The 27,002-nt window shown below is 36.6% G+C and overlaps 1 protein-coding gene across 1 annotated transcript; it reads right to left on the bottom strand.

Moving 5' to 3' along the window:
* Positions 1 to 1,754: 1,754 nt before the first annotated feature.
* Positions 1,755 to 26,781, bottom strand: LOC149070099 (WD repeat-containing protein 18). Its single transcript, XM_089249667.1, has 11 exons — positions 26,654 to 26,781; positions 21,128 to 21,316; positions 17,558 to 17,668; positions 17,253 to 17,389; positions 15,170 to 15,305; positions 12,419 to 12,562; positions 11,241 to 11,317; positions 9,189 to 9,313; positions 6,913 to 7,076; positions 4,792 to 4,839; positions 1,755 to 2,293 (listed from the first exon to the last, which is right to left on the bottom strand). Exons 1-11 carry the CDS (start codon positions 26,672 to 26,674, stop codon positions 2,144 to 2,146), a joined length of 1,302 nt encoding a protein of 433 aa, XP_089105793.1. The 5' UTR covers positions 26,675 to 26,781; the 3' UTR covers positions 1,755 to 2,143.
* Between the last annotated feature and the right edge of the window lie 221 nt (positions 26,782 to 27,002).

The following is a 27,002-nucleotide window of genomic DNA, read 5'->3' as shown; positions in this document are numbered from 1 at the left end:
TGGGTCTATGTCATGGAAACAGTCCACAGCTGATTTAAACTTACGAAGCCCTTGCGCTATATTGCTCATAATGAACTTGTTTATCACTTGTTAATCTTGATCATCATACAGCACCTGCTTTGGTAACGCAGCAATATCTTTCATAACTTTTTCGACTGGCTCCATTAAAATGGATGAGTATTCTGGAACACATTGCGGCCAAAACATTTTTCAATATGAGATGTTCCCATCTTTATAGCTTCTACAGTTATAACAATGACACTAATGGCATCAGTGAAATTCATCCATGATTTCAAGACATTTACTGCATTCACATTTTCGATGCATGCCTGCACAATCATCAAGTGATGTGTACAGAGAACCATAAATGTTTGCAAAACATCTGAACAAGCAGCTGAATGCTAGATGTGCAGTTAGAAGGCATATAGAGGACTTAAGCCCTAGCAAAAACTTCAGGAATGTGTTCTAAAATATTTATTTAACAGGTGGAACTCATATTTTGTTCAGATACGAGAATTGGCACTGCAAGAGTGTTTTCACAGAAAACTGGGAAGGAGGCCACGAATAAGGAATTTTCAAATACTGAGGGTGAACTGTAGTCTCTAATTTTTTTCCCAATACATAGCTGCCAACTTCTGAAAATGAAAATTCTGGAGATTTTCGCACACACCTGTATTTTATGCTAAAACCACTCCCTAATAAATACAATAGGGATTTTTCCAAATAAAATAGGGATTTTCCAAACATAAAAGTTGAAGCGTAGGGAATAAAATCCCTACTCAAAAACTGAAGTCCAATTAAAATAGGGATTTTACACACATGGAAGTTAAACCCTTGGGAATAAAATTCCTACGCAAAAAACAAGTGAAATTGGAGGCCAAAACTTCAATGATGTAAAAATAAATATTGTGTTCAATCAGAAACGCTGTGAACAAACATTCTCCGCAAATGACCCCAAAATCATCGGAAGATGAAGGAAAACACCGTCAATTTTTGAAGAACACTGACTTTTTGTGACACTTGCTTGATGTTTTTTTTTCACTTCACGACTGATGATGGCAGTCTTTCCATGCCCGATGTTTATGTCCGTAAGACAACTTGTACAAAAAGGAAAAGTCAGCCCTCTTCTGGAACGTTTGATGAAAGGAAATTCATCGGAATAAGTATCTTTAAAATTGATTAAATATGTTTTTGCTTATCATTATTCATGCTTTGTTATATCGCACGTACGTAACTTCAACAAAAGAAATTTTGACCACATGTGCATCACCATAATCTTCAATTATTATCCAGGACTATTGGCTGCTAAGCCATTTCCCTGCACGATAAGACAAACAACTTTCTTGTTACCATCAGAGGGTTTTTAAAACTTCCTTAAAAAGGGAATTTCCTTTTTAAGGAAGAATTTAAAAGGGAATTTGTGACGTCATTTCGAAAGGGAAAAAAAGAGGCTTCATGCCCCACAAGAAATTCCTTAGGGATTGTTTTCATAAGCAGGGATTTTTTTAATGAAGTAGGGAATTTTTAGGGACAATTAGGGATTTTTGTGATTTTCGTAAAAATTCGGGAGATTTAAGAACTTTTCGGGAGATCGAGCGATGAAGATAAAATTCGGGAGATTCCCGAAAAATTCAGGAGACTTGGCAGCTATGCCAATACATCCTCACCTTAGAACGAACACCCATTTCACAGAAACAACTTTAACAATGTCAAGATACACAGGAAATGAAAAGGTTGATACAGGAATATCCAAATAGTCATTTAAAAATGCATTTATTTATGCTTGTATCAAAAATGAGCATTGAATGAAACTTACATGAAAGTTTAGTGAAGGAGAACACAATATTCTAGACTATCTAGAAAACTTGTAAAACATGGAGCAACACCTTCAACTCAATGCAATTTCAAATGTGCATCAATATTAATAAAATTCAAATAATTCACCCAAAATGCTCTCTCAAACGCCATTTAGTATTTCAGAGCTCACATGCCATCAAATTCAGATGAAAGAAAAATATGGCGCGATTCTAAATTTTTAGACAAAAGAACTCCCCCCCCCCCCCCTGCACAACTCAAATGTACAAAATGTTCACAAAAACCAGTTTTTTTCCACAACACAACTAGACACAAATGATTTTCATCATCATTTTCCAGATGACTCGGGGACCAATTCTGGTTTGACGTTGTTCAGAAATGTACCCATGACGAAAGAATACAACTGCTCTGTAACTGTTTGGCTCTCCATGAGTTCTCGTTCCATGCTGGATTTTTGTTTTGGCTCCATACAAATATCCTGAAATGGAAAAAATTTAGTTATCAAATCAACCAAAATAGCTACAAATATCGAAAAGTCTTTCCTCTATTCAAATAAGATATAATTGACCATAAAGACCTTGATAAAAGGTAACGTATATACTCGTGTATAAGCCGACTCGTATATAAGCTGACCCTCCCCCTCTTCAGGACCACCAAAACCTCAATAAATTGAAAACCTGTGTATAAGCCGACCTAAAAAAATCTGTGCATTTTAGAGAAAAAAAATTATATTTTCATGCAAAATGAATAGCTTATGGAAATTTACAATATAAAATGATTCAAACTTTTTAATCCGTTTCTTCTGAGTCTCCAAGCTCATCGTAATCCATCAGATCATCATAGCAGTTGCGGCATGTTCATTTTTATCCTCATCTGGGCTGTCATCACCATTGTCACTTAACAAGATATCATCTTCAGTTCCATCCATTGCATTGCTGATGCAACACTTTTTGGAGGATCGGATGATAATTTCAGCGCAAACTGAATTACACGCCTCATGTACCCATTGGCACACTAGGCCAATGTCAGGTTTCTTCGAGGCACCACTTTTTTTTGTAGTTTCTTTATCACCGGAACTCATCTATTCAATCCACAAATTCCTCAAATAGTACTTGAGAAGCTTGTTGATGCTCACATCTTAAGGCTGTATAATCGACATTAGCCCACCAGGTATCGAAGTCAATTGTTTTTAATTTCTCTGTCTCGGCTTTGACATTAACGGTTCTGTGGGGTCTGAACATATCCCATACCAATGCCAGTTTCTCGAACACTGCTACAAAAATGATTACTGCTTGTAGGGGTCGATATTTTCTCATCAAAATCTGACCTGAGTATAAGCCGACCCCCCCCCCCCCCACCTAAACGAATTTTTCCACAAAAAAAAAATAGGCTTATACACGAGTATATACGGTAATCAATAAAGGTTCTTCAGAAACATATGTATACAGCAAATGCTGCATACTATGTCTTAAAAGTAATTCCCCATTACCACCATGTTTCCAGTGCTCTGCATGATTAGGGTAATCTTTAACACTAGATCAACAGAAAGCAATCATTTTGACCACAATGGGCAAAACTCAACATTAATATTTTTCTTTACCGAAACATCATTAAAACAGTATTCATTCCGTCTCTGACACTTTTCAATAAACCCTTGTTCATGTACCAATTGTTCGGAATTTTGTATGAAAGAGCTTGTTATTATGAAAACTAAGCCTGTGTTTCATTACAATAAAAGAAGGTTTAACTATGATTTTTGAGCTTTGTGGCTTCATTTTCCCTTGGCAGGTTTGAAGTATAATATGCTTAAGAAATTTGCAAAGATGTGTTGCATGCGCAGAATTAAAAAAAATTGTAATTACTTCATAAACTGATATTGGTATCAAATAAAACTGGCTATTAATGCAGGACTGGAATAACTTTTAGCATCTTACCATATCAACTTTCGGAACCACCATTATCAAATGTTGGAGCTACATCTGGCTAATACTGAGGATGATCAAAGATTAGGAAACCTCTTTTTGCCAAATAAGTCGCGGACAATCTTCAACTTTTGGGATGGAGCGTTATCACTGGGAGTGAACCTTGCTTCTTCGTACAAACCATTTACAGACATTTCATTTTCCATCAAAACTTAATGCACAGGATTATTTGATATTCACATCAGGTCAGTCGAGGACCTGATAGGAATATCTAATAAGTAGGAGCTCATGAATGCTCCTGCATTAATGTGCAGGAGCACACTAATCTGATATGAGCGCTCTGGGCACTTTTTTGGTGCAACTTGTTCTTTGACTTTAATGAGTGTAAAAGGACTGGAATGTACTCCCAACAATAAGCAGATGCAAGCTCTTTAAACAGTGGGGGGGGGGGGGGGGGGTCCACAGAGATTGTATATACAGCCCCTGTGGTGGTTGAGTGGTGATAGTGATGTACTCGCATCGCAAGGACCCCCAGGTTCGAGCCCCCACCGTCGCCACAGTGATGGTTGGCTGGAGTTGGTTTTCTGTGGTTTCCAACTTCGAGACACAAATGCGAGCTGATCTCCCCGGTAAAAAGGTGCCACAGAGAGCAACAGACCTACAAACAGTACAAATGCAATTCAATTATCACACTTCACTCATAGAAAAATTGATGGCAGGTCTACACATAAGCATGCGAACCTGAAACTATCTGGACCTGAACATTTATATCGTGTTTCGTTAGCTCTCTGGTCAACAGACATTTCAGGATGAGCAACTAAACACTACTGTTAAATTCAAGGTCAGAACAAGCAATGCCAGAGTTTTGCTTCGAAAGTATAGACAGCCATAGCAGAAAAATCAAGTACCTAAATGTAATCTTTAATTGATCAACCCAACAAGAAATGCCATCCCCGAAAAACCAAAACAGAAAAATCTCAACGTAATTTTGACACACTGTGTATTACATGGGGAGAAAATTAAATTGCAAACATTCAACAAAATAGCCACTTACCCTAAAGCATACATGGTTGATTAGTTCGTCTGATGGTTCTTTTAACACCTGAAATTCAAAGTTGAATGCATGAGTGGAATTCGTAAATAAACCACAAAAAATGCAAGTCAGCCCTAATAATACGTGGTAAGTAGGCCATAATTTTTGCATGAATGTATAATATAATGGCCAAATTAGTCTGGATGACTGAAAAAAATTCCACTTAAATGTATTGCAAATATCCTTTGTGTCATATAAGCTTTATAAGTTTTGTTCTAAAATCATGACACCAGAATAATAATTAGGGACGGGACAAATATTGGGCTACTATTCCGTATTCGGTCTTTTTGCCGAATATTTGGTTTGAGCAAATAATGCTTAGGTTTATTTGGCAAAATATCTTAGAAAATCTAAGTATATCAAACTAATTTTGAGAAATTATATTAAATGGAATTTTTGCCATAAATGGAAAATTTACTGATTATATGTTATATTGTGTGGTGTGTATATCCTTCTGTGAAAGAAGTTAGGTCAGGGTGAATTTCTAGGATAAGGAAAACATGAAACTGACAATAGAATCCTACTGAAATAAGTGGAAGTGAGCAAGAATTACACGAGTTCACTACCTAAAGGATGGACCTAGACAAGATACATATCAAGCTACTGAAAGGGACAAAGAACATCTAAAGAAGAAAATAAGCAATGCATAATGATAATGCATTACTAGTTGGGAGTAAATAATGGTTGAGACATTCTTTTGATTAGATGTAAAAAGTGCTGAAAAAAAATCGATTTTGTAAATAATATTAAAATACAACATACCATCATTAAATCTGATTGCCAGTATCATGGCAACAAAAATTTCCCATTACCAGTTTTTTAATGCTTAAATAACATATTACACAATTAAAAAATTCAAATAATTTAAAATTACCAATAATATTATTTTCAATTGAAAACAATTTTGTTCATAATTGCAATGAATTTTAAGAAAATTGATATTCGGCCACTGAATATTCGGTATTCTGCCAAAACATTAGCCAAATATCTGGTATTCAGTTATATTCGGCCAAATCACTATTCGTCCTATCGCTAATAATAATACTGTAACTACAGCCGAATCCCATTATAACGAACTCCAAGAGACCGGAGAAATCACTTTGTTATAACGAAATTTCATTATAAATGAATTCCAGGATTTCGCATTATTCTTATGTAAATTTACCTAGGGGGATTAGAAAAATGTCTATTAAAACAAGATTTTCACCATAACGGTATACACTAAAACAGGATTTGACTGTAATTGGGGACAGGGAAAAGTATTCTTATCTAGGTCATCACTTTAGTAATAACAGTGCAATATCTACAAACAAAGGCTTTAAGAGCATGCATCAGTGTTATTCAAGTACACTGTAAGATTTCTAGACAAGATCTGTTGTCAGAAATAGGAATTAGAATTCCTGCTTGCATTTATTTGCAGGAAAACTTCAGAAAGTATAAATTTTTGCAGCATATTTTTGCTCAAACTATGTCTATTGTGCTGTCTATGAATTGGATTTCTAATTGGTGTTCTGTGGAATCATAGGGTTCTGAAAAAGATTTTCTGGGGTTTAGTAGTTTCAAATTAGACTAAAATTGTTCATTAGTATTGCAAAAAAAACTATATTTGATAGATATTCATACTGTTTGCGAGTTCCCATGAAACGGTACCATAGAGGGTACAACATGAGCAAAAATATTGGAAACCTCTGTAGTCTACACTTTTTTTTAAAAAATTATGCATTATGAGGAGTGGTAAGCTGATGTTTGCTGGTTGTTTTGTCTTGATTAGGCTCTCACTCAACAAAGCAGCATCACAAAGTTGACTGAACACTTCACTTTTTCAGCTGTTTCGTGAAGAGTTCGGAAAGAATGGGTGAATTGCTACTCATGTGATTTATAATTTTTTGTTTTTAATCAATCAAAGCCATCACTTCCTGCTTGCATTGTATAACTTTATATTGATTCTTCAAAAATAAATCAAACTTTTGTTATCCAGAGTTTTTCGAATATTTGGGCATTTATTTCAATTTTTAAGACAAATTCACATTAAGAATCTGACTTTTCATATATCAGAGAAGAATAACAATCACAAAAACTCACTATTCTTGGAACCTCTGATGATAACTTTGAAATCAATACATTGTCTGAAGAATCTGATGTGTCCATGGACCTCTTCAAAGGTGAAAACACAAGTTCTAGTGTATCTCTATCTGGACAGACCAGGGCATATGGAGCGATAGTGAAGAAGGCATTTGTTACTTGACCTATGACAATAAACGAATATTGCAAATGGTTATTAACTTTCCAATAATCCGATTTTAAGTATAAAAGCACTGATTACCTAGATCAGATTTCAAAATAATAGTACAGAAATTTTCAATTTAGAAAAAAATTGATTTGAGGGAAGGGGTGTTCTTTTCTCTTTTTTACACATGTAAAATGTATCTGAGAATTTAAGTAGAAATTGATTAAAAATCTTTTTCCATATACAAAAAAAAAATAGAATACATATGAAATAAATATGCATATAGTTATTAAAATATAAGATAAGTGAGGGTAATATATGGCTATGCTAAGCTTCAGTGATTTTTGCTGCAGTATAGGGTTATCAGACGTCGTTCTTTTTGGTGTCATTTCAAGCATCCTCCTATGTTTTAGAAAATTTGCCCTTTACTGGTTTTTTGAATTATTTCTTCATTTTTTTAATGAGGAAAAATTTTTTTTCACTGAAACAGTACATGTATTGTTTTTCCCCCACCCATTTTCACCTGCTTTGACCAATCGCAATCAAAATTCGCAGAATACAAGAACACAACTTGCCCCCCACCCCACCCAGAAAGGCAAGTGCTTTTATAACTCTGGCCCAGCTTGCTCCGGGATAATATGAAAAAAAAAACAGTTCAAAAAATAGATAAGGAAGAATAAAACTGCAAAATCTATCTTAAGGATAGAATTGTTTGATCACCTACAGCTAATACTGTATACTGAAGTGTGGAGGAAAATGGGGGGTGTTGCCTCCTCCATTCAGAAATGAAGAAAATAGGTACACAAACACTGAATGCTGATTTTTATAGTGAAATTGCCTCCAGTAGAAAAAGCAACGCTCTTGAAATAAATAAAAAACCAAGTAAACAAGCATTTATTGGTTACAAGAACTTATTGATTTAAAAGTTATTCAACAAAGCAAACTTTCAATTGAAAATTTAATACAAAAAGAAAAATATACTCTCTTCATCCAGAAAATAAATTTTGTAAAGCTTTAATTAAATTAAAATAATGAATCCAAAACTGAAAATTTTTCAAGTTAATTAAAAGTTTGATTGTCACATATCGAACAGACGAATCTTTTTTTTTCCTTCTTAGTGAATAGAAATTGGGGAGGAGGGTCCCAGAGACCCGGTCATGCATTGCTTGTCATTTTAGGATGAATTCAATTTAAGAAATAAATTTCTACAATGAGTTTTTACTTGTATTATGAACAATATATTTAGAAAGGTATGTTCACATGAAATATTCACTATCGCATATTCAGTAACAATGCTATAGAAATAAAAATCCAAGTTATTTTCAACAAAAATTAAATAAAGCTATCAACTCTTTTATTCCTGCCAATGGTTTGTCTCAGCATAAGGAGACTATACAGAGATTTTTTTTTTCTCCAGGCCGTAATGTTACAATTCAACTTTTATACACAAAGCACATGGTGCTTCGTCATCTCTTAACTAAAGTTAATCAGTGATGTCATTTGTCTAGTTATCAAAATTTGACAAACTGCAAAAAAAAAAAAATTATTATTATTTAGGCAATAACCAAATTTCTTAGGAACCAGAAATTTATTTTTCCCACTGAGAAGCAGTTTAAAAAAATTCTTTCATTTAGACTTAAATTAGAAAAAAATTTGTGTTGTCCTCAAAATTCAATGCAATGAGAATGCATTGAAAAATTTAAATTTTCACAGCATCCTGTAATCGATCAAGCACTGCTAGTTACAACATTAAACAACACCAATCCCCCCCACACCTAGTCTCAGGCATACTGTAGCGCTTGGCTTGAAAGCCAAAAATTGTCCTTTTTCTCTGGTAAGTAGTGTTTTTAACGTGTTAGTAACGGCTGATATATTTTCAGAATGCTTACATTACACCAGCAGTTCTCAACCTTTTTTTACTCGCAGAGTCTTCTTTTCAGTAAGCCTATATAATTTCCATGGCAGAGCCCTGTTTGACTCGAGGAGCCCTTTTTGTATATAATTTTTATGGCGGACCCCTGTAACATTTCAATTTGTAAATCTTCCATCAACGAATAGAGAAAATACATTAGAATGCACCAATTAAAGATATAATCACACATAAATATAGGATCGTGATAAATTATCTTACCTTGGTGTTTGAAGGTTTTGATGCATTTCGCAAAGCACAGATCCCAAAGTCTCGTTGTGCCATCCACTGACCCTGATAGAAGATATCTACTGTCCGAGGACACTGACAGGCAGGTAACAGCATCGCTAAAAAAACATAAGTGTCAATTACCTTGATTAAAATGGGTATTTACCCCCTACAAAAACATGAAAAACAGCCCCCCCTCATTAATTAAATTACTGGCCGTACACTGTCACGATCACTCTATTTTCTCAACAACTATTACTCCAACTACTTCTTGTTTTATGCTTTACTACTGGGGTAACTTAAACTGATCGGCTGAGGTCGTTAAACAAAAAAGTCATGTCATAACTTGAATAATTTGTTCTCTAGTTTCCGGCTGGTATGATGAAAATGATTTTATCCCCAAAACTTTTTATAATGAAAGTCTAATAACTCTACGAGTTTTATAGCACTGGTATGATGACTAGCTGTCTGCTCTGGGGGACGAAACCCTGAATGGATTATCAGTGAAAAGGTGTACTTGTGCTGACTTAGACGTCCAGTTATTCTACGTTCTACGACGTTGGTCTGGCTTATTTTCGAGGATATTCATCGGTGATCACTAAGAGATCTTCACTTGGTGTTGGTTGGCATTGACTCGCCATGAACTCTAGAATTCTATTCTTCAATTGGTTCTAATAACATGGATGGACCTGCATCGAGCTCACCCTGGTCTACGACCGGAAAGGTGATGTTCAGCAGAACATGGACTTCCAATGGTGAGATCCACCCACATCTACTAAAACGAATGTTTGAATTGATAACTTGAAATCTAAAAATTTTTTAATGAAAAAATTAAAAGTTAACCTGTTAATGTAATATCGCAAAATTAACTATTGTAATAAAGCAATTGAAATGATACAAAACAACTTGTTTTTATTTCCTGCATGTTGTTTGCCTTTACTCAGGATATTTCAAACCTTAAGCATTTAACTCCCAAGGGATGATACACATCCTTTAAGCTATCTTTCAACATTACAAGTGATGGCGAAAAATATGTGCTCACCCTAAGCATTTAGTTTAAAGTTTCCCAAATATTTTGTTCCATCGCCCCTTTCTTCAGAAAATGTTTTCTCTTATCACCCCCCCCCCCCAAACTCAAGCTAACCCATAGAATCTTATGTTATACATGTAGCTTCCATCGCCCGCCCCCCGGACTATTCCATCACCCACCGGGGGAGATGTTGCCCACTTAGGGAAACACTGATCTAGTTGCAGCCCTGTTAATCGATCTGAAGCACTATTTCGGCATCCTTGAATTTAGGATTGCAGTACTAAGGTAGAACACACAATAGAAACAAATTGTTGAGAAATACTGATATGAACCAAGATGGTGAGCCAGCAACCCTCCAAATAATCATTTACTCCCACCCACCAATCAACTACATGCTGATGAGACACGGACCAAATGTGACCCTGAGTCATTTGATGTGGCCTGCGACTTCAAATCTAATTTTGTAAGAATGAATAAAGCAGCCCATTTATAGATCACTTTAGTGACCTGGGATGCTGTTCCAAATCACTTAAGCGACTGTGGTACATTTAAAAATCACTTTAAGTGACTGTGGTACATTTAAAAATCACTTTAAGTGACTGTGGTTCATTTAAAAATCACTTAAGTGGCCTGCAGAACTATGGATCACTGAATTGGTCGCAGCACAACTATAGGTAACTTAATTGGCCTTTTTTCCCTTCTCCACTGCCTTCAATGCACCCATCTAGCATTTGTACCCAGGAAAAGAAAAACATACACAATTGAGTTTTGGGGGGAGGGGGGACTCCCTTGAAAATTATTCTTCACATAGCAATATGCATTTTTTTTTCTTTCTGACTCCATGTCCAAAGTAGCCATTGTTTCAGAGGTTACCTTTAATGTTAAGTCTATGGGACGCATTAGGTACCAACAAAATGTAGCCATTGTTCGGAGGTGGCTGTTACAGGAAGTTTTACTGTACTAACGTAAGACAAATTGAATGATACACAATGAAATGACAACATCTATAAACTTACACATGCTCTTTATGCCATTTTTTGATATTTTCTTTCCCAGGTACATTCACCAGATTTTCATGTGACACTTGAATTTTCTACAGGTGAGATTAATATTCATTATTAAACTTGATCTACTTTCAACAAGTTATCTTGCCAACACAGGTAAATAAATCATACGGATGAACAAACATCTAGTTAAGCAGCAACCCCATCACTGTAATGCATTCAAACTTTTGACATGGGAAAGTCCTGATTTTTGCCTGAGTGGGAGGCTGTTGAATGTGCAAATGATATGATGAAATAACGTAATCATGTCAGAGTTGAATATTTGAAAGGTAAGAGTCATTAAAGTATTATTTTTGAAGCACAGACTCATCATTCAATAAATATAAACTTCATTCTTGTACTACAGTTTTTCTCAATCTGAGTAGTACCCTTAGTCTAATTTCTCGATTAATATTGTTATATAAAATTTTTCATGGTCAACATAGATACTTCTAATATCTTAGTCAAACCATTCTACATCTCTAGAAGACTCGACCATTCCCTCAGAATAAAACCTATTTTTGCTTCCACGGACTGTTTTAAATACAGCTTATTTTCTCATACCATTGGTGAATGGAACTAACTCCCAAGCTCTATAGTCGAATCCCCCACTATCACTAGCTTTGTGTCCAATAACAAACAATATCTTTGTCATTTTCAATCGCATCCTCTTGTATAGGCTGCAGGGTCAACAATATTGTATAAATAAATAATACAAGTTTGATATTTCATAAAATTTTTGTTCATTTTCGAAGAACTCAAAACTTCTTACACAATCCTTTAAGTCAGGGTTTAACTCCTTCAGGGCAAAAGAAAAAATTCTACAGTAAGAAAAAGCAACCCACACATCTGTAGCACCAGGGTCTGAAAGAGTTAAGGCATACTTGTAATCTCTGGAACTTTGATGTGTGCCAATGATGAGAATTCCATCATTTAGGATTTATTTTTCAGTGATCATAGTAGACTGAAATTCCAGAACAAGAAGCAGAACTTTATAAAAAAATTCTGCTTCACAATAAATATTTCAATTTTAATATATTAATATTTATAATTACTACTACAGTATTACATTGATTTTTCATGCATAGTAACTTAGAAGCTTTCTCTGAAGAATAACTTTCTTAGATTAGAGACTATTTAATAAATAATACCTCGGCATGCATTTCTGCCACGTAGATATCACCACTACTCGACCCCAAGTATAGAAAAAACTGGCAAGGATCCATGACAACACTGGTGAAAATTGCATCATGAAATAAGGAGTGAATGTGTACTCCATTGGACAAATCATATACCTGCAAATGTAGAATTACGAGGAAATCATTTATTGCTTGTCATTTTAGGATGAATTCAATTTAAGAAATAAATTTCTACAATGAGTTTTTACTTGTATTATGAACAATATATTTAGAAAGGTATGTTCACATGAAATATTCACTATCGCATATTCAGTAACAATGCTATAGAAATAAAAATCCAAGTTATTTTCAACAAAAATTAAATAAAGCTATCAACTCTTTTATTCCTGCCAATGGTTTGTCTCAGCATAAGGAGACTATACAGAGATTTTTTTTTTCTCCAGGCCGTAATGTTACAATTCAACTTTTATACACAAAGCACAAGCAGCTTATAAATACTGTATTTTTTAAGATTGTTTCTTGACACTGAAGATTATGAAAGTTTAATTGTATGTAAATAAAATTATCTGCAATCAGCAGACTCTTTTTCCACTCTTTTGGGCAATCATCTCTATTAAACTGAGGACCTCGTTATCTGATATGACAAAGACAAAAACCATTATTCCCCCCCCCCCCAGATAATCAAGGCTCTATATTCAGGTGCGCAATCTTTTCAGTCTGATCATTTGATCATTTTTGTCGCACCACTGTCATTTTCTGCACACGAGGGCTAATTAGACCGGGACCTACAATTTATTGCCGATTCCGAACGGCAGGCTTGTTTTTTATACTCGTCGAGAGGTTGGTGCGCTAACCCCTCGAAGGGGGACTCCCTGCGGTAGCAATTTTTTGCTGTGGTCAAGTCGCCGTTTTTTTTGTTGTACCCCTGTGTCAGGAAAGTTTTCTGACAAGGACGAACCGGGTATCGAACTCGCGACACCTCTAAACATCCTTTGGTACTTTAGGCGAGTATCTTATCGACCTGGGCTACCGCGCCCAGTCTGCAGGCCAGATATGTGATATTGCTACTACTTGCACAGCCAGAAACAGTCATACATTGAGTGACCACATGGTTTGTATTTTAAAGGATATTTTCTTACTAAAAAAATTGACGAGAACTTTTCCACCAAATTAAAATCTAAACGATAAGGTAAAACCTGGTCTTTACAATAGTTTTGGCATACAGTAAAAGCTTGTTATAACAAGTACGGCTTATAATGAAAATCTCAATATAACGAGTGATTTGCAGGTGATTGTCAAAGAGCCAATTATTACAAAAACATTCACTTATAACGAAAATTCCATTGTAACAACAATTTCTCCCATGATTGTGAGCTGTCTTTATAACAAATTTCTACTGTACTTTTGAATCTTTTTCAAATGGAAAAAACCAAAAAATCTGGTTATTATGGTAGAATGCTTACTAAAGATTGAAAAATCACAACAAACGCTTAGTTGTTTCTTTCATCTGTTTTAAATTCTCTGGTTGGTTTATGAATTAGTGACATAGCATATTTTGATACAAGAAATCAATGGTGTTGATTTCCCATTGTTAACTAAATACTTCACGTATATTTTAATAAAAATTGCTTTGAAGAAGTCTAAATATGCTGCCAATTTTACTTTTTGGATGATCCGAGCTTCAGAAAAATTAAAAACATGACTTTCACTCCAGCAATGAAGATGACAGCAGATTTTATGAAAGGTTTTGATTCTTAACACATGATAGTTACTTTAATCGTATTTCCAATGACGTTTTTGTTTGCTCTATGTAGCTATGGGAGCATTCAGCACACAGAATAAAATAGATGCCACATTGTTTGCCCACTTGCATCTTTAGCAATGGGAAGGGGGTGTTTCTTGCTAGGTATGAACGAAATATCAAAACCAAAATAAGAAAGTGGAGCTCTGGTTTTAGGCAAAAAACATTGATGAAATGGTATAGTTTTGGCCCTAATTTACTGCACACCAACTCCAGTCATATCCTCATATGGCAATTTACTACCATTGGAATTGGGGGAAATCAAGGCGCCATCTAATGATGGTCACCCCCAGGCTTGGTAGATAAAGAACTTATTTTACAGTTTTGGCTGCCCGACTTTTTTTAATTATAAAAATGTGCTGTATTTTCATTGAAGCTCACCCAAATTTTTATTCCCGCTAAACTCAAGGAATTTGATATAATTTTCATGACATAAATTACATTATGATAATTAGAAGTATAATTATTATCAATTATGAATATTCATCTTTTATATTTATTAAAAAATCACTTATATCATGTTTTGTCTCACAATATACCAAAGGGATTCCATCATCCTGTATTTTCCTTTGGGGAAATGCAGTCTGCAAAGGTATACATCATGCTTGATGCAGGGCTGCAACTAGATATGCTTGGTTAGCTGAGGCAAGCCCGTATTTTGACGTCACTTGTAGTATTTGTAGTATTGAAGAGGTTAAAGGGTGAAATTTGCACCCTCCCTGGTAGCAGACCCACCTTGGTTGCAGCCCTGATTGAATGTATAATATTTTTCCTCTCAGAACACCTTTCGCATGCCAGATGAAATCCCTTGGTGTGGACACTGGAGTGCTCCCCTGTTCTATATGGTCTACACTGACTACAGGGCTAGCTGGAGCATTGGTGCTTAGTGACCTAAAAGGTTTGAAAAGTTCAGGAACTAACTGCACTAGCACAAAACAAAAACTGAATCATGAAAAACTTACAAAACAAGAACAGTCTGTTCCACATGACACAACTTTAGTGGTATATCCGAGACTAGAGACAAAGATATCACTGATGACAGAACTGTGATCATGAAATGTATACAACGGCCTTGGCGTCTGGTTTGAATCGAGCACTCTGAAGAGAGGGGAAAAATTTAAATGCACACATACATAAATATACACTGATAGACTAACAGAAATTGAGCAAAACACTATTGCAGTAGAAGCTGCTTATTAGAACCATGAATAATGTTATCATTTGACATTTTTATCACTTTTGTAAAACATGGAACAGACTACTGTTGTAACATGGAAGAGAATTTGTTTATAGTTATTGAGACTTCTTGTTATCAATTTTTTTTTCAGCGAAAGTTTCCGTTTCTTTTATGCATTTTGAAGCTAAGGTTTGACTATTTCAGCCAAATACTATTTGTCTCTTTGCTTTTTTGCAATGTCAGCAAGATGAAAAATAATGTGCTTGACATGTATGAAAAGAATTTTTTTAAAAGAAATTAATGTGTGAACTCTTACAGACAGAAATTGAGAAAAAGTATGGTATTCCAAAAATTACATGGAGTTCTCACACTAAAGATCAAAAAATTGTTTCAAGCAAGTGGTTCCAGCGGTGTTTCACCAACCCAAAAATATTTCAGAGAAGCGAGATTCATCCGAAATGTCATCCTACATCAACTACACGGAAACCTATGCTTACCAAAGTTTTGCCATGAAGCAAACAAAAATAAGTGATTTTTAAGTAAATCATCAATACAGGTGAATGACTAACTCATTTTCTATTTCGCCCTTCACTTTTTTTCATTTTTAACTTTTGATTTTATGAACTAATGATCAAATACAAATACAACGCCGCAACAGGCAAACTGCCCAACGAAGTGGCTGACTTAAGAACATCATGGATCCCCGAGCCATATTTTTTTTTTTTTTTTTTTGGAGGCCCTACCCACTACTGCTACACCACACATGCACCCCGCCCATAACCCCCACCCTCCGCGGAACCCCCAACGAATCGCTACATGCGGGAATGTGCGTGTACGTGTAGTGCAACCTGACATAAAGTTTGTTTCTGTGTAATGCTTGTTATGTGTAGTGCTGCCATCTGCCACAAGTTTTTCTAACTATGAGTGAAGTGTTATGATTGAATGATTTATCGTTGTAGGACTGTTGCTCTCTGTGGCGAGACTTTTTAACGGGGAGATCGGCTCGCATTTGTGCCTTGAAGTTGGGAACCACAGAAAACCAACTTCAGCCGACCACCACTGTGGGGTTCGAACCCGGATCCTCGCATCGCGAGTCCGTCACTATAACCACTCGACCACCACAGCGGCTTGCAAGAGACAAAGGGCACTTCTGTGATGAACTGAGACCTTAAACTTCTTTAGCAGGAACTTCGGAAAGGGTCACTGGGTTCTACTTACATTCAGGGACCATCAAGGGATAGGTCGCGATATCAACATGAGTCTACGGGGTTTGTAAAAGGGTCGCACTGCCGAAATATGAGCAAAGGGTTCCCCAGGTATGAGTCAAACGCTTCGGGCTGCTGCTAGATGGGTCGCCAGCACCTATGGTCTTGAGATATGTCTGTATGAGATCAAGTCCGTACGAATTCGTAAAAATGAACATCAATTATATCTTTCCAACTTTTAAGGCCAAAAAATTAGGGAGGGGGGTCTCCCTTATAGACGTTAAAATATGGTAAGTGGAAAAGAAAAACTGAGTTGTATCAAAGCAACTTGATTACCAGGAACACACGGACTCCCTATCTGCTTCGGAGCACCACACACAACAGCGTTCAGCATGCTGCCATTTTAGACAAAAGTCTGGTAGCTCTGATTCATTTATGGACAGTAGATTACTCAACTGTAGTATACGAGTCAGCCACATCAGGGAGGCCATTAAACAGAGTTTCTATGGAATTCCCTAGTAATTTTGATAAAATTAAAGTTGGCAAATTTCCAAAAATTTCTGACACCCCCCCCCCCCCCATAATGGATAAATATCCTGATGTCCATGGCTAAAATAACTAAACCCAAGGAACCTGTTTACTGAGTCTACCTGTGTTACTTACTTGAACATGTCCCATACCACCAATGAGATTTCTTTGGTTCCAACTGACACGATGTAGCGTTCACATTTCGACAACTTCAAGCACTTTATATTAGTGGGATGATAATCGATCACTCTCAGAAGGTTTCCCGTACTCACCTAGATAAATAGAAAGTTGAAAAGGATTAGATCAAACAACCTGGAAAGTTTAAGATATTGAATATATTTATCAAAATGTTATCAAAATTTATCAAATGTACTCCCTTCATGAATAAATCACTCAGATCATATAAATACTAAACTAACTATTATGCAAACATAACTCACATGCCAAATGTATATTTTATTGTTGATTCCCATGATGCAATGATGTCCGCTGGCACTCACATCAAGAGTGGAGGGAATACCTGGCAGGATGATTTTGTTTTCGATTCGGTTCTGAAACAAACACATAATTACTCAAACTGATCATGTGGTTGAACTATTTTAATATTTCATGGTTACTGGGAAAACAAGTGGCAAAAATGTTAACAGGGCTCATACTAGATTCAAAAGTCATCATATGGTCCTCCAAGGACGACATGTCACGTCTGGTGATTTGATTTTTTTCAAGAAGGACAAGCCAAGCGAGGAAGTTCAGTTTTTCTGATGAGCAATTCTATTGTACATAATCACTTTACTTAAAAGAATACAATTGATTGGCATGATATAGCCAAGTGTCCAATTTCATGCACAGAAGACTACACTAGAAACAAGGGAGTCAACTCCCTTCTTATCATTTCAGAATGTACAATACACTATGAATCCAGCCCCCACCCTTGTTACTCTTAAATGTTGCATAGTACAAATGTCCCACATACACACTTTTAAATGGTGTATGCAGGATGACTCACCTAATCTGCCAAACAAAAGGGGGAGGTAGATAAGGGGCCATTCAAGTAATATGTTAGCAGATTACAGCATTATGTAGCCATTTTGATCTCCCCGTCAGCAACACTAATCCCCCCCCCCTCCCTTATCAGCGAAAATTTCATTTCGGCTCTGTACACCCTCCTAATTTGTGTTGGAATCAGACATATGCTGGGGGAGGGGGGAGGCGAGCCCCCCCCCCCCTGCCTCCTTCCAGATGATCAATTTTTTTTTTGATGCAAGATATTTTTAATAAAAAATAAAAATAATTTCTGTTGATTTCAATGCTATTTGAAGGCTAAGAACTCAAAATTTCTCTTTAAAAAACCCATTCTGACCCACCCAATAAGCCTTTAGTGCCCTTCCAAAAGTTGATGCTGTGTACGCCTCTGATTGGATTGCCCTTCAAGAATATACGTAGACTTGACCATCACCATTTTACACTGCTATAGTGAACTTTGTTATGCATGCACTGGGATTACTTCTCACATGATTGCAGACTGAACACTATACATTTAGCTTGTGTTTTAAGTTTATTAATTACTGGTTTAAGTGAACATTAAAGGAGTGGTTTAGATTGTCATTTCTAGTTGGTGTGAAATACCGAAAATTGAGCTCTCATCTTCTCCATCGTGGTTTCTCTAAATTCCAGAGATGTAGATCAGGCAATAGCAAGATGGTTGCTTAAAAACCATTTGAGTAATTCAAAGTCATTCCTTTTTATTTAGCTATTGATGTGATAAATGGAATTATTGTGGATGTGTCTGGTCTTGCCGCGTCAATGATTACCAATTTTGTTCTGAGTGCAAGGTTTGCAATTATATTAGTTAAATCTCTATAACGGTCAAAAAATAACTGCTACCATCGTTCTACATAGAACTTTATTTTACCACTAAACTAAGAAATCTAGAATATTCATACTTTAGGAATTAACAGACTCAACAAGATAAGAAAAGTTATGAAATTTGAAGTACCTGAGATAAGTCACTCGGGTGTAATCACATGTCAAAGTAGGTTTGCAGTCAAAATCAGGGAATGAAAAAATCATGATTTGAAAAAAAATTGGATTTCTTGATTAAAATTAACTGACTGTTTATTAATTTGAAAAAGTCTTTTTAATCATTTATGAATGCGTATTTTCATATGACCCAACTGCTTTTTTCTCCTAATTGCTCAAATTCAATTCAGCATTAATGAATCAACTACAAGGAAAAAATATGAACCCAAAAATCTGTGTTTATGTAACATGAAAGGTTATTATGCCCAAATTAAGTTCATGGATTAACATTTTTCTTTTAGTGAAAAATACTTTTATTCATAAAGGCTCCCCCCCTCCCATTAAAGTAAATGTGTGGTGGCAACTCAGTATCACATATATGGTGCAGACATTTCAATTTACTCGATGTACAACCACAGGGCCATTCAGAATCAACTAAATAAAACAAATTCTGTTGACAAGATCATTCCTCTCACAATTAATGGACGTATTTCTGACTTGCATAATGTTGCTTAATACTTTACCAGGGGTGGGAAGTGACTAAGTCCATTTTGGAGCAGCAAATTCAGGATTTGGAGCAATTTTGGAGCAGCAAAATATGGGATTCGGAGCGGTGAAATTAACAAGAATATTTTCATTAACCCTCAACCCTTTTCAAAATAAAACTGTACTGTCTTTTGTTATCAAACATCTTTTTGTCATCTTGATTTTTGTTTTTGGTGTTTTAGGCTTTTGACACCTTGTTTGAAAGAGTGGCTGTCATAAAATTTTTTGCACCTGTCTATTTAAGATAATTTTTGCTTACTGACGACACTATTTGCTGCCTTGAACAACAGCACTTCAAATGAGCTAAAAAAATTTTATAAGTTTTTAATTTTTTTATACTTGGAAAGAAATTGTTGCAAAATGGGAGAGAATTTCGGAAGATTCAACTCGATGTTTGGCGATTCAGCACTCATTATCTGGCGAGATTAGCTATCTGACGCTCGCTATTTGGCGAGATTGACGATTTAATTCTCGTTATTCGGCGACATTGGCGATTTAATGCTCGTTGTTCGGTAAAGTTTCTAAACTAACATTCGTAATTCGGCGGACATGCGCTTTTTACTCCCGGAATGAAAAATTTTTCACGAAACATCAGGATTTAACACAATGACAATAGACTACAGTAATTTCTGCTGCTTCCAGTGACGACTTTTTTTTTTAAACGGAAACACTCGAATTTGCACATTAAAGCTGAAAGGCATTGCAAACCATCTTCAGTTCCACGATCACGGACAATATCGGGGTTTCGCGATGGAAAGCCCGATCAGGGGCCGATAGTTTAAGTATAGTGGAATAAAACATGCTCTTCTCGTAAAGAAACGTTTCGTGGCTAGCAGGAACAAAAAAATTTTGGCGTCTTTTCCGAGATTCCGGACATACTGAAGCAAAATTCGCTATTTGGAGCAGAAAAATGTGAAAATACGCTTTTGGAACAGGATGGCGCAAGATATCAGTTTTGGCGCAGTGCGGCGCAATTGCCGCCGAGTTCCCACCCCTGCTTTACACATTTTTTTTCTTTCACAGATTTAATTTTTGGTTAAAAAAATGAGCAAACTAAAAATTTTAATATGAAAAGTCATCAAGTGTAATTTGAACTCTACATTTTTTTGTAATTTTTTCTATGCACAAAATCTATAAATAGAGCAGCTTTCTTCTGCACTGTATGTAGGGAATATGTTCAAGCGTCAAGCCTATAGTATATTTACCCCCAAAGATCTTCTATAGGCCTACCTCTTTTGATTAAGAACTTTAACACATATCAGCAACATAACATACCAGGTTACTTTTACTTTAATATCATTGAAGTTATGTAAAGAAAAAAACGTTGATTTAAATTGGCGTACCCTAGTCAAAATGAATGCTTCCGTCGACCTAATGTTAAACAATCTAGCCAGCACAACTTTGTAACTGAGAATTTAAAAAATAAATAAAAACATGAAACTCACTTGATTATGCCAACTCCACACTTGCAACACTGGTTTTTCTTGCAACACACTGATGATATAATCACGGCCAACAGTTGCTAGACATTTCATAGCAGCATTGCCACCTTTGAAGGCTGTTATGATCTTACCGGTCTCAGGATCTATAATGAGGCTGTTCTCTTTATCGTTGAGACCAGAACTCACAATAACCTGCAATAATTTAAACCAGAAATTGTAAGAACATTTTTTTATTAATGGTAGTTAAGAATAGAAATTAAAAAAAACAAAAAACCAATCCGAAATAAAAGATGCAAATGTATGGCAAAACTGTGAAAGACAATTTTTCAATGAAAAGTCCTTCCTCATAGCAACTACAGTCAAACTTGGTTACAATGACATCAAAGATTCTGAGAATCTTTGTCTTTAACCAAGGTGTCATTCCAGCCGTTTTGGAGAACTTTTGTGACTAAACAAATGTTATTAGAACTGGGAGATTTTAATGACTTTCTTTTTAATGATTTTGCTATTGTTATGTGAATATGTGATAGAACATTTTTTCATGATTTTCTGTAATTTTTTTGATCATTCAATCAATCAATATATTTTACTTTTTAAAAATGTTATACGAAAAACGGGGGGGGGGAACATTTTAAGGTAATTTTTCATGATTTATCGAATTTCATGCATATTTTCATATTTTAGAGCATTAATTTTCATATTTTAGTAGAACAATAGAGGGATTCGCCCCCCCCCTTTTGCTTGAAATATCCTTCAGTTTTTTTTAAATTCATTTCACATGTTTCAGTTCTTTCGAGGACATCTATTGATATCGATATTAAGAGTATCAGTGGTCCAGCACCTGGGCTGGCCACGACTAAATGAGGGCTCACCCAAGCCAACCGGCCAAGGCAGCAGTAGTCCAGCACCTGAGCTGGCCACAGAGACAAGCAGAGGGCTCATCCGAGCCAACCAGCCAAGGCAGCAGTGGTCCAGCGCCTGGGCTGGCCACAAAGACCAAATGAGGGCTCACCGAGCCAACCAGCCTAGGCAGTAGTGTTCCGGCACCAAAACTGTTGTGAAACGTGGTGAAAAATGTAAATATAAATGCCACGCCCCATGGGGGCATGTCGCTTGGGCGGCCACAAAACAGCATGTGTTCAACGGCATAAAAATGTATATAGTGTCATCACAAATAAATAAAACATCCAGGGGATTTCTGGGGTCGGTCTTGGGGATTTGGGTGTGGGAGCTCTTGGCCACGGCTCAGGTTTGTGTGTCAGCCCTGTGGTTGGCTGCCTGGACGGGGGAAGCTGCTGCCGCAGGTGGAAGGAAGAAAACCCTGAAGACCAGGCCATGCATTGCAGCTAGGGTCTTAGACAGAGGGTCAGGGTGCCGGGAGAGGGTGCCTTCCGGTTGTTCTCCGGTGGGTGCCCCCGCCTGTCACCCCTGATTCTCCCCACCACGATCCAACCCACATGGGTAAAAGGCTTATATCCCGGGAGGAACAGAGCCTGGGTCGTGTCTGGTCTGACGGTATTGAGAGTATCACTCAATCACTGGAAAAAAAGTGTTCTGTACCACTACTTTTTGTGTGATGCACAGAAGTATAGAGCAATAAACCCCTTTACTGGGACAATACATACACATCTAACTGAATTTCTTTTTATCAGCTAATCAATTTAAAGATGAGAACAGATGCAGTATAATCCAGATTGCCAAGGGTGCTATGAGTCATCAAGGCCGGCATAATGGCGGTTTGTTGCCATAATTTCTCTCTTGCTTCTAGAACCTTCCATTCCAGGTGGTGCTGGAAGCGCGAGTAATTTCAAGTGGATAATGTGCCATCTTCTCCCTTTGTCTAGTAACATCATTTTGTTTCCAATGCACCATTGTCTAGTCCAGCGGTTCTCAACCTTTTTTGACTCGTAGAGCCCTGTTTGACTCAAAGAGCTCTTTTTGTATATGATTTTTATGGCAGACCCTCTGCAGACCTCTTTTTTATTTATCTATCAAATTTACTGATTTATTTCATTTTCCTTGAGTGGCCGCAGAGCCCTGAGCACCGGTTGAGAACCGCTGGTCTAGTCAATAGGATTACTCCTGATTACCAGGTTGTATTTTTCAGACACACATTTCTTCTTTTTTATACTTTTGTAATAACATTTTTGTAACTTCTCCCCTATTTTGTCATGCCTTCAGTTCTCAGCGTGGTCAAGAAATACTAGGGTGCGATTTCAAATGACCTGGATTTGAAATTTTCGAATGGTAGGCCAACCTTGGGTGACGAGAGAATAGAGAACTTGGTCCTCTATCAAGCTTAACTGAGTCAAAATAGGCTCGTTTTTGCAATTACTTACAGTTGCTGGGCTCCTGAAATTGCAAATGCTTTGCCTAAAATGTGGCGGCAACATGAGGCAGGATGTAAAAAAATATCTTTCAAATGGTTTTGTAGGAGCAGTAAATGCGGAGCTCAGAAATTGATTTGTTACATGTCGTGGTTTGGGTGCAGTGAGTTAAATCTTCATGAGATTCTGCTACTAACTTATTTGATGGTGATAGGTGAAAGCACCACTAGGATAACTCTCTGGGTTTTTTTTTTTCCAACACACCTTAGTTGACTGGTAGCAATTCATTAATGAAAATATATTTGATAAAATTGAATTGAAGTCGGAGAAAATAGATGGGCCGGGTAAGGTTGTTGAAATTGATGAATCAAAATTTGGGAAGGGAATATATAATAGAGGTTGCAGGATGGAGGGTCAGTGAGTTTTTGGTGGGGTAGCAAATCAGGTAAGTTTGCTCTTGGTAGCCATCCAAGGATACGCTCCTTGGGTGGATCGAGGCGTGGATAGAGAAGGGGTCAACGATTCATTCCGATCGCTGGAAGCCGTATAATCGTCTAGGGGAGAGAGGGTACAATCATTTAAAAGTGAACCACAGTGTTTCATTCATCAACTCCGACACAGGGTCCCACACAAACACCATCGTGAGCTTTTGGCGACATGTCAAGAGCTCACTGGATTATGATCAGCACACAGACTTAACATTTTATTTGGCTTTGTTTCTGTTAAAAAAAGCTTGCTTAGAAACAAAAATAAAGTTAATGCCTTTTTGGAAATAGGGATGTTAAATGGGAAGAGATTACAAGGTATCCGTCTAGTCGATTATATGCTTATATAATAGACTTATTTTATTAGTTTATTTCATTGTAAATGTGGAAATATTTATTTTTAACCCAGAAAATTATTAATTTATAACCCAGAAATTATTTATTCTTGTTGAAAATTTTTGTTATGTTATTTTATTGTTATTTTTCCTGTTATTGTTAAATTTTTGGTTCTGGGGATTTTTTTTTTCGCCAACCATTTGTCATGGTGACTTTCGTCCACGGCATCAAAAATGTTTATCACCCAAAAAAGATTATTCGGCAAAAATCGTCAATCTCTGGATTAGACAGCATCTGTTCCAAAATATGCTGATGCAACCCGAAGCAAAATGTTTTGCACTGTTTTGCAATGGACCCTCAGGCTGACTGGAAATGTTATGCAGTAAAAATCACCTCCGGCATGCTGCAATTCATTAGGAATTCCATAGAGGAATTTGCACGAAGTACGTGTATGGTCAATTAGTAACAGTAAAAATCACAATGATAGTGAGTGTTCACTATCATAATAGTGTTTTCTAAACTTTTCCTTAAAATTCTTTCAATTGTTCTGCAATAGCACTGATAGTTAGGCGACAACGTGCATCACATATTTTGGTATATTCTGCTGTAAGGCTGATGCATACAGTCATACAAAGAGAACTATCTGCTCTGAATGCATTGGAAAGAAAAAAATGCCCAAGTATTTGCTTTTCCCTGAAACTCTTCTCTATAGGGAAGTGGCCGTGGACAGGTTGGCCGTTGACTGCATACAGAGGTGCCATGAAATAGGGTGATTTTTGTATTATGTCTGTGGAACATATTGCCAGTTCTGAGAAAAACAAGCCACAATGGGAAGTTGGCAGAGGTATAGAGGTAGCCGCCTAAGGAAGTTTCACTATATTTGGGGTTGAAGGGCCAGATGCACTTACTGCATGGGGGTGGCAGCCATAGGCCCTGTGCGAGCAATCATGATGAAACGTGTAAAAGCAAAATCACATGCTAATTATAATACAGACCAGATAATTATTTGCTTTATTATTTTCAAACGATACGGCAAGCCAGTGACATGATGAACAAACCTACTATACCTCAAATAACTGTCCGGTGTCATGTGCCTCTAAAAGATCCACCGCAAGGTTCATGACGTTGCTGCAAGAATAAACGGTCGGCTCTGTATACATTCCCCCAGCTTTAATTTTAATCTCAATCCCCTTCTTTACTCCAAGAAAGTTGTTTTGGTGTTCCTTTCTTATCTTTTTTTTTTTTTTGTATTAACCAGTCAAGTGGTTACGAAGGCATTTGCCGTCGCTGCCATACATAATGTTGGTGGCTATGACGGCATTTGCCAACGCGCAGCCCTTTTTCGGCCTTTTTCACCAGTCAAGTAGTTAAGACAGCATTTGCCATCGCTGATATATGTAATGGTGTTGCCTACGACAGCATTTGCCGACATGCTGACTTTTCCACATAGATATGACAAAATAATTTGTCATACATGTGCTGCCATCCTTCTACTTTATTATCTCATCACTAGATGGAGTTGACAATTATATTTCAAGGTCGTAGATTATTATTGCTATTATCTTTGTCATGTTTTGCAAAGCTGCATCCCCATCGCTATTGTTTCAATTTCCAACTCCCTTGCGAAGATGCATATGTTTTATTACTCATATATCTTTTAGCAAAGGTTCAACTACTATGGTTCCACATAAATCCATCAACAGCATTTCTTTTAGTCACAGGACATTATGACTGCCTCACCCCACATTCGAGCTATAAAAAAAATATTTTAATATTTCAAACCTCCGAGAAAAGGAAAAAAAGGGAAAAAGCGTGTGCATCTTCAAAAAAAGTGGGCACTGCGGGTAACGCTCGGAGAAATTAAATGGACAGTTGAATGGTTAACAGCAACAGCGTTCTATCTCTTAGGCAATTTCTTTTTTTTAGCAAAAAAGATGTTCAAGAAGAATAACTCCATTTCCCTCTTAGCGACTCCTCGTCCTGCTTTTGGGCATTTTTCTGCTCAAAGGGGGGGGGGAACTGCCAAAAAGGATTATACTATAGCTTGTACCTGTTCCTCAGTTTAGAAGAAGGGCTGCAATTTAATACCAATTAGCAATAGCAAGCGGTCTCAAAGCTGTTAAATAGACACAGAGCCCCGCTATTAGCCACAAAACTAGTTACAAATAATAATATCCTTTATATTGTATTCTATGGGTAAATTGATTCGTAGAATTCGTGAAATTTAAATCTCCGTCAAATTTACAAATTGATTTTTTTTTTAATTTTCGGAAATAATAATGGACGGTTTTATGCGATTCGAATATCCCGCACATGCAGCTTGGCGACAATGTTAGAAATAACCGAAATATTTCGCGAATAAAACTATAATATACACTCACATCTTCGCCAACGAAGTCCATGTTTACAAAAACGTGAAACTCTCCACGACAACCAACAACTGCCGGCCAGATTTATAGACGCACACGGCGTTTCAGTGTTGCTTTCCAGCTCAAGAACGTTAGATTTTCAGTAAGGAGCAGCAACGGACGTGACGGAATAGCTCAGTGACGGATCACAATTTCCATCCAAAATCATGCTCAAAAATAGCCGAAAAGTAGCCCAAAACATTTGAACTCGATATAGTCAGCTGTGTACTAAAGTCCACATCGAAATACCGCAACTTTTGCTGCCGTCTATTCCGAAACTCGAGAACTTCATTAATGAATCACAGACAGGAAAAGAATAGAA

This window comes from Pholcus phalangioides, unplaced genomic scaffold (genome assembly GCF_987345545.1).
Source record: "Pholcus phalangioides strain wild (caught in Gottingen) unplaced genomic scaffold, Ppha-v1.0 ptg000022l_1, whole genome shotgun sequence".
Lineage (NCBI taxonomy): Eukaryota > Metazoa > Arthropoda > Arachnida > Araneae > Pholcidae > Pholcus > Pholcus phalangioides.
Note: the sequence above shows the minus strand (reverse complement) of the source record. Positions and strands in the feature narration are given on the sequence as shown.

Coding starts and splice junctions, on each gene's coding strand:
- LOC149070099 (XM_089249667.1), bottom strand. CDS start 26,674: ATGGACTTCGTTGGCGAAGAT. Junction 21,317..26,653: donor TGGACTTCGTTGGCGAAGAT/GTGAGTGTATAT, acceptor AAATTATTGCAG/GTTATTGTGAGTTCTGGTCT. Junction 4,840..6,912: donor CATCAGAGGTTCCAAGAATA/GTGAGTTTTTGT, acceptor TTTGAATTTCAG/GTGTTAAAAGAACCATCAGA.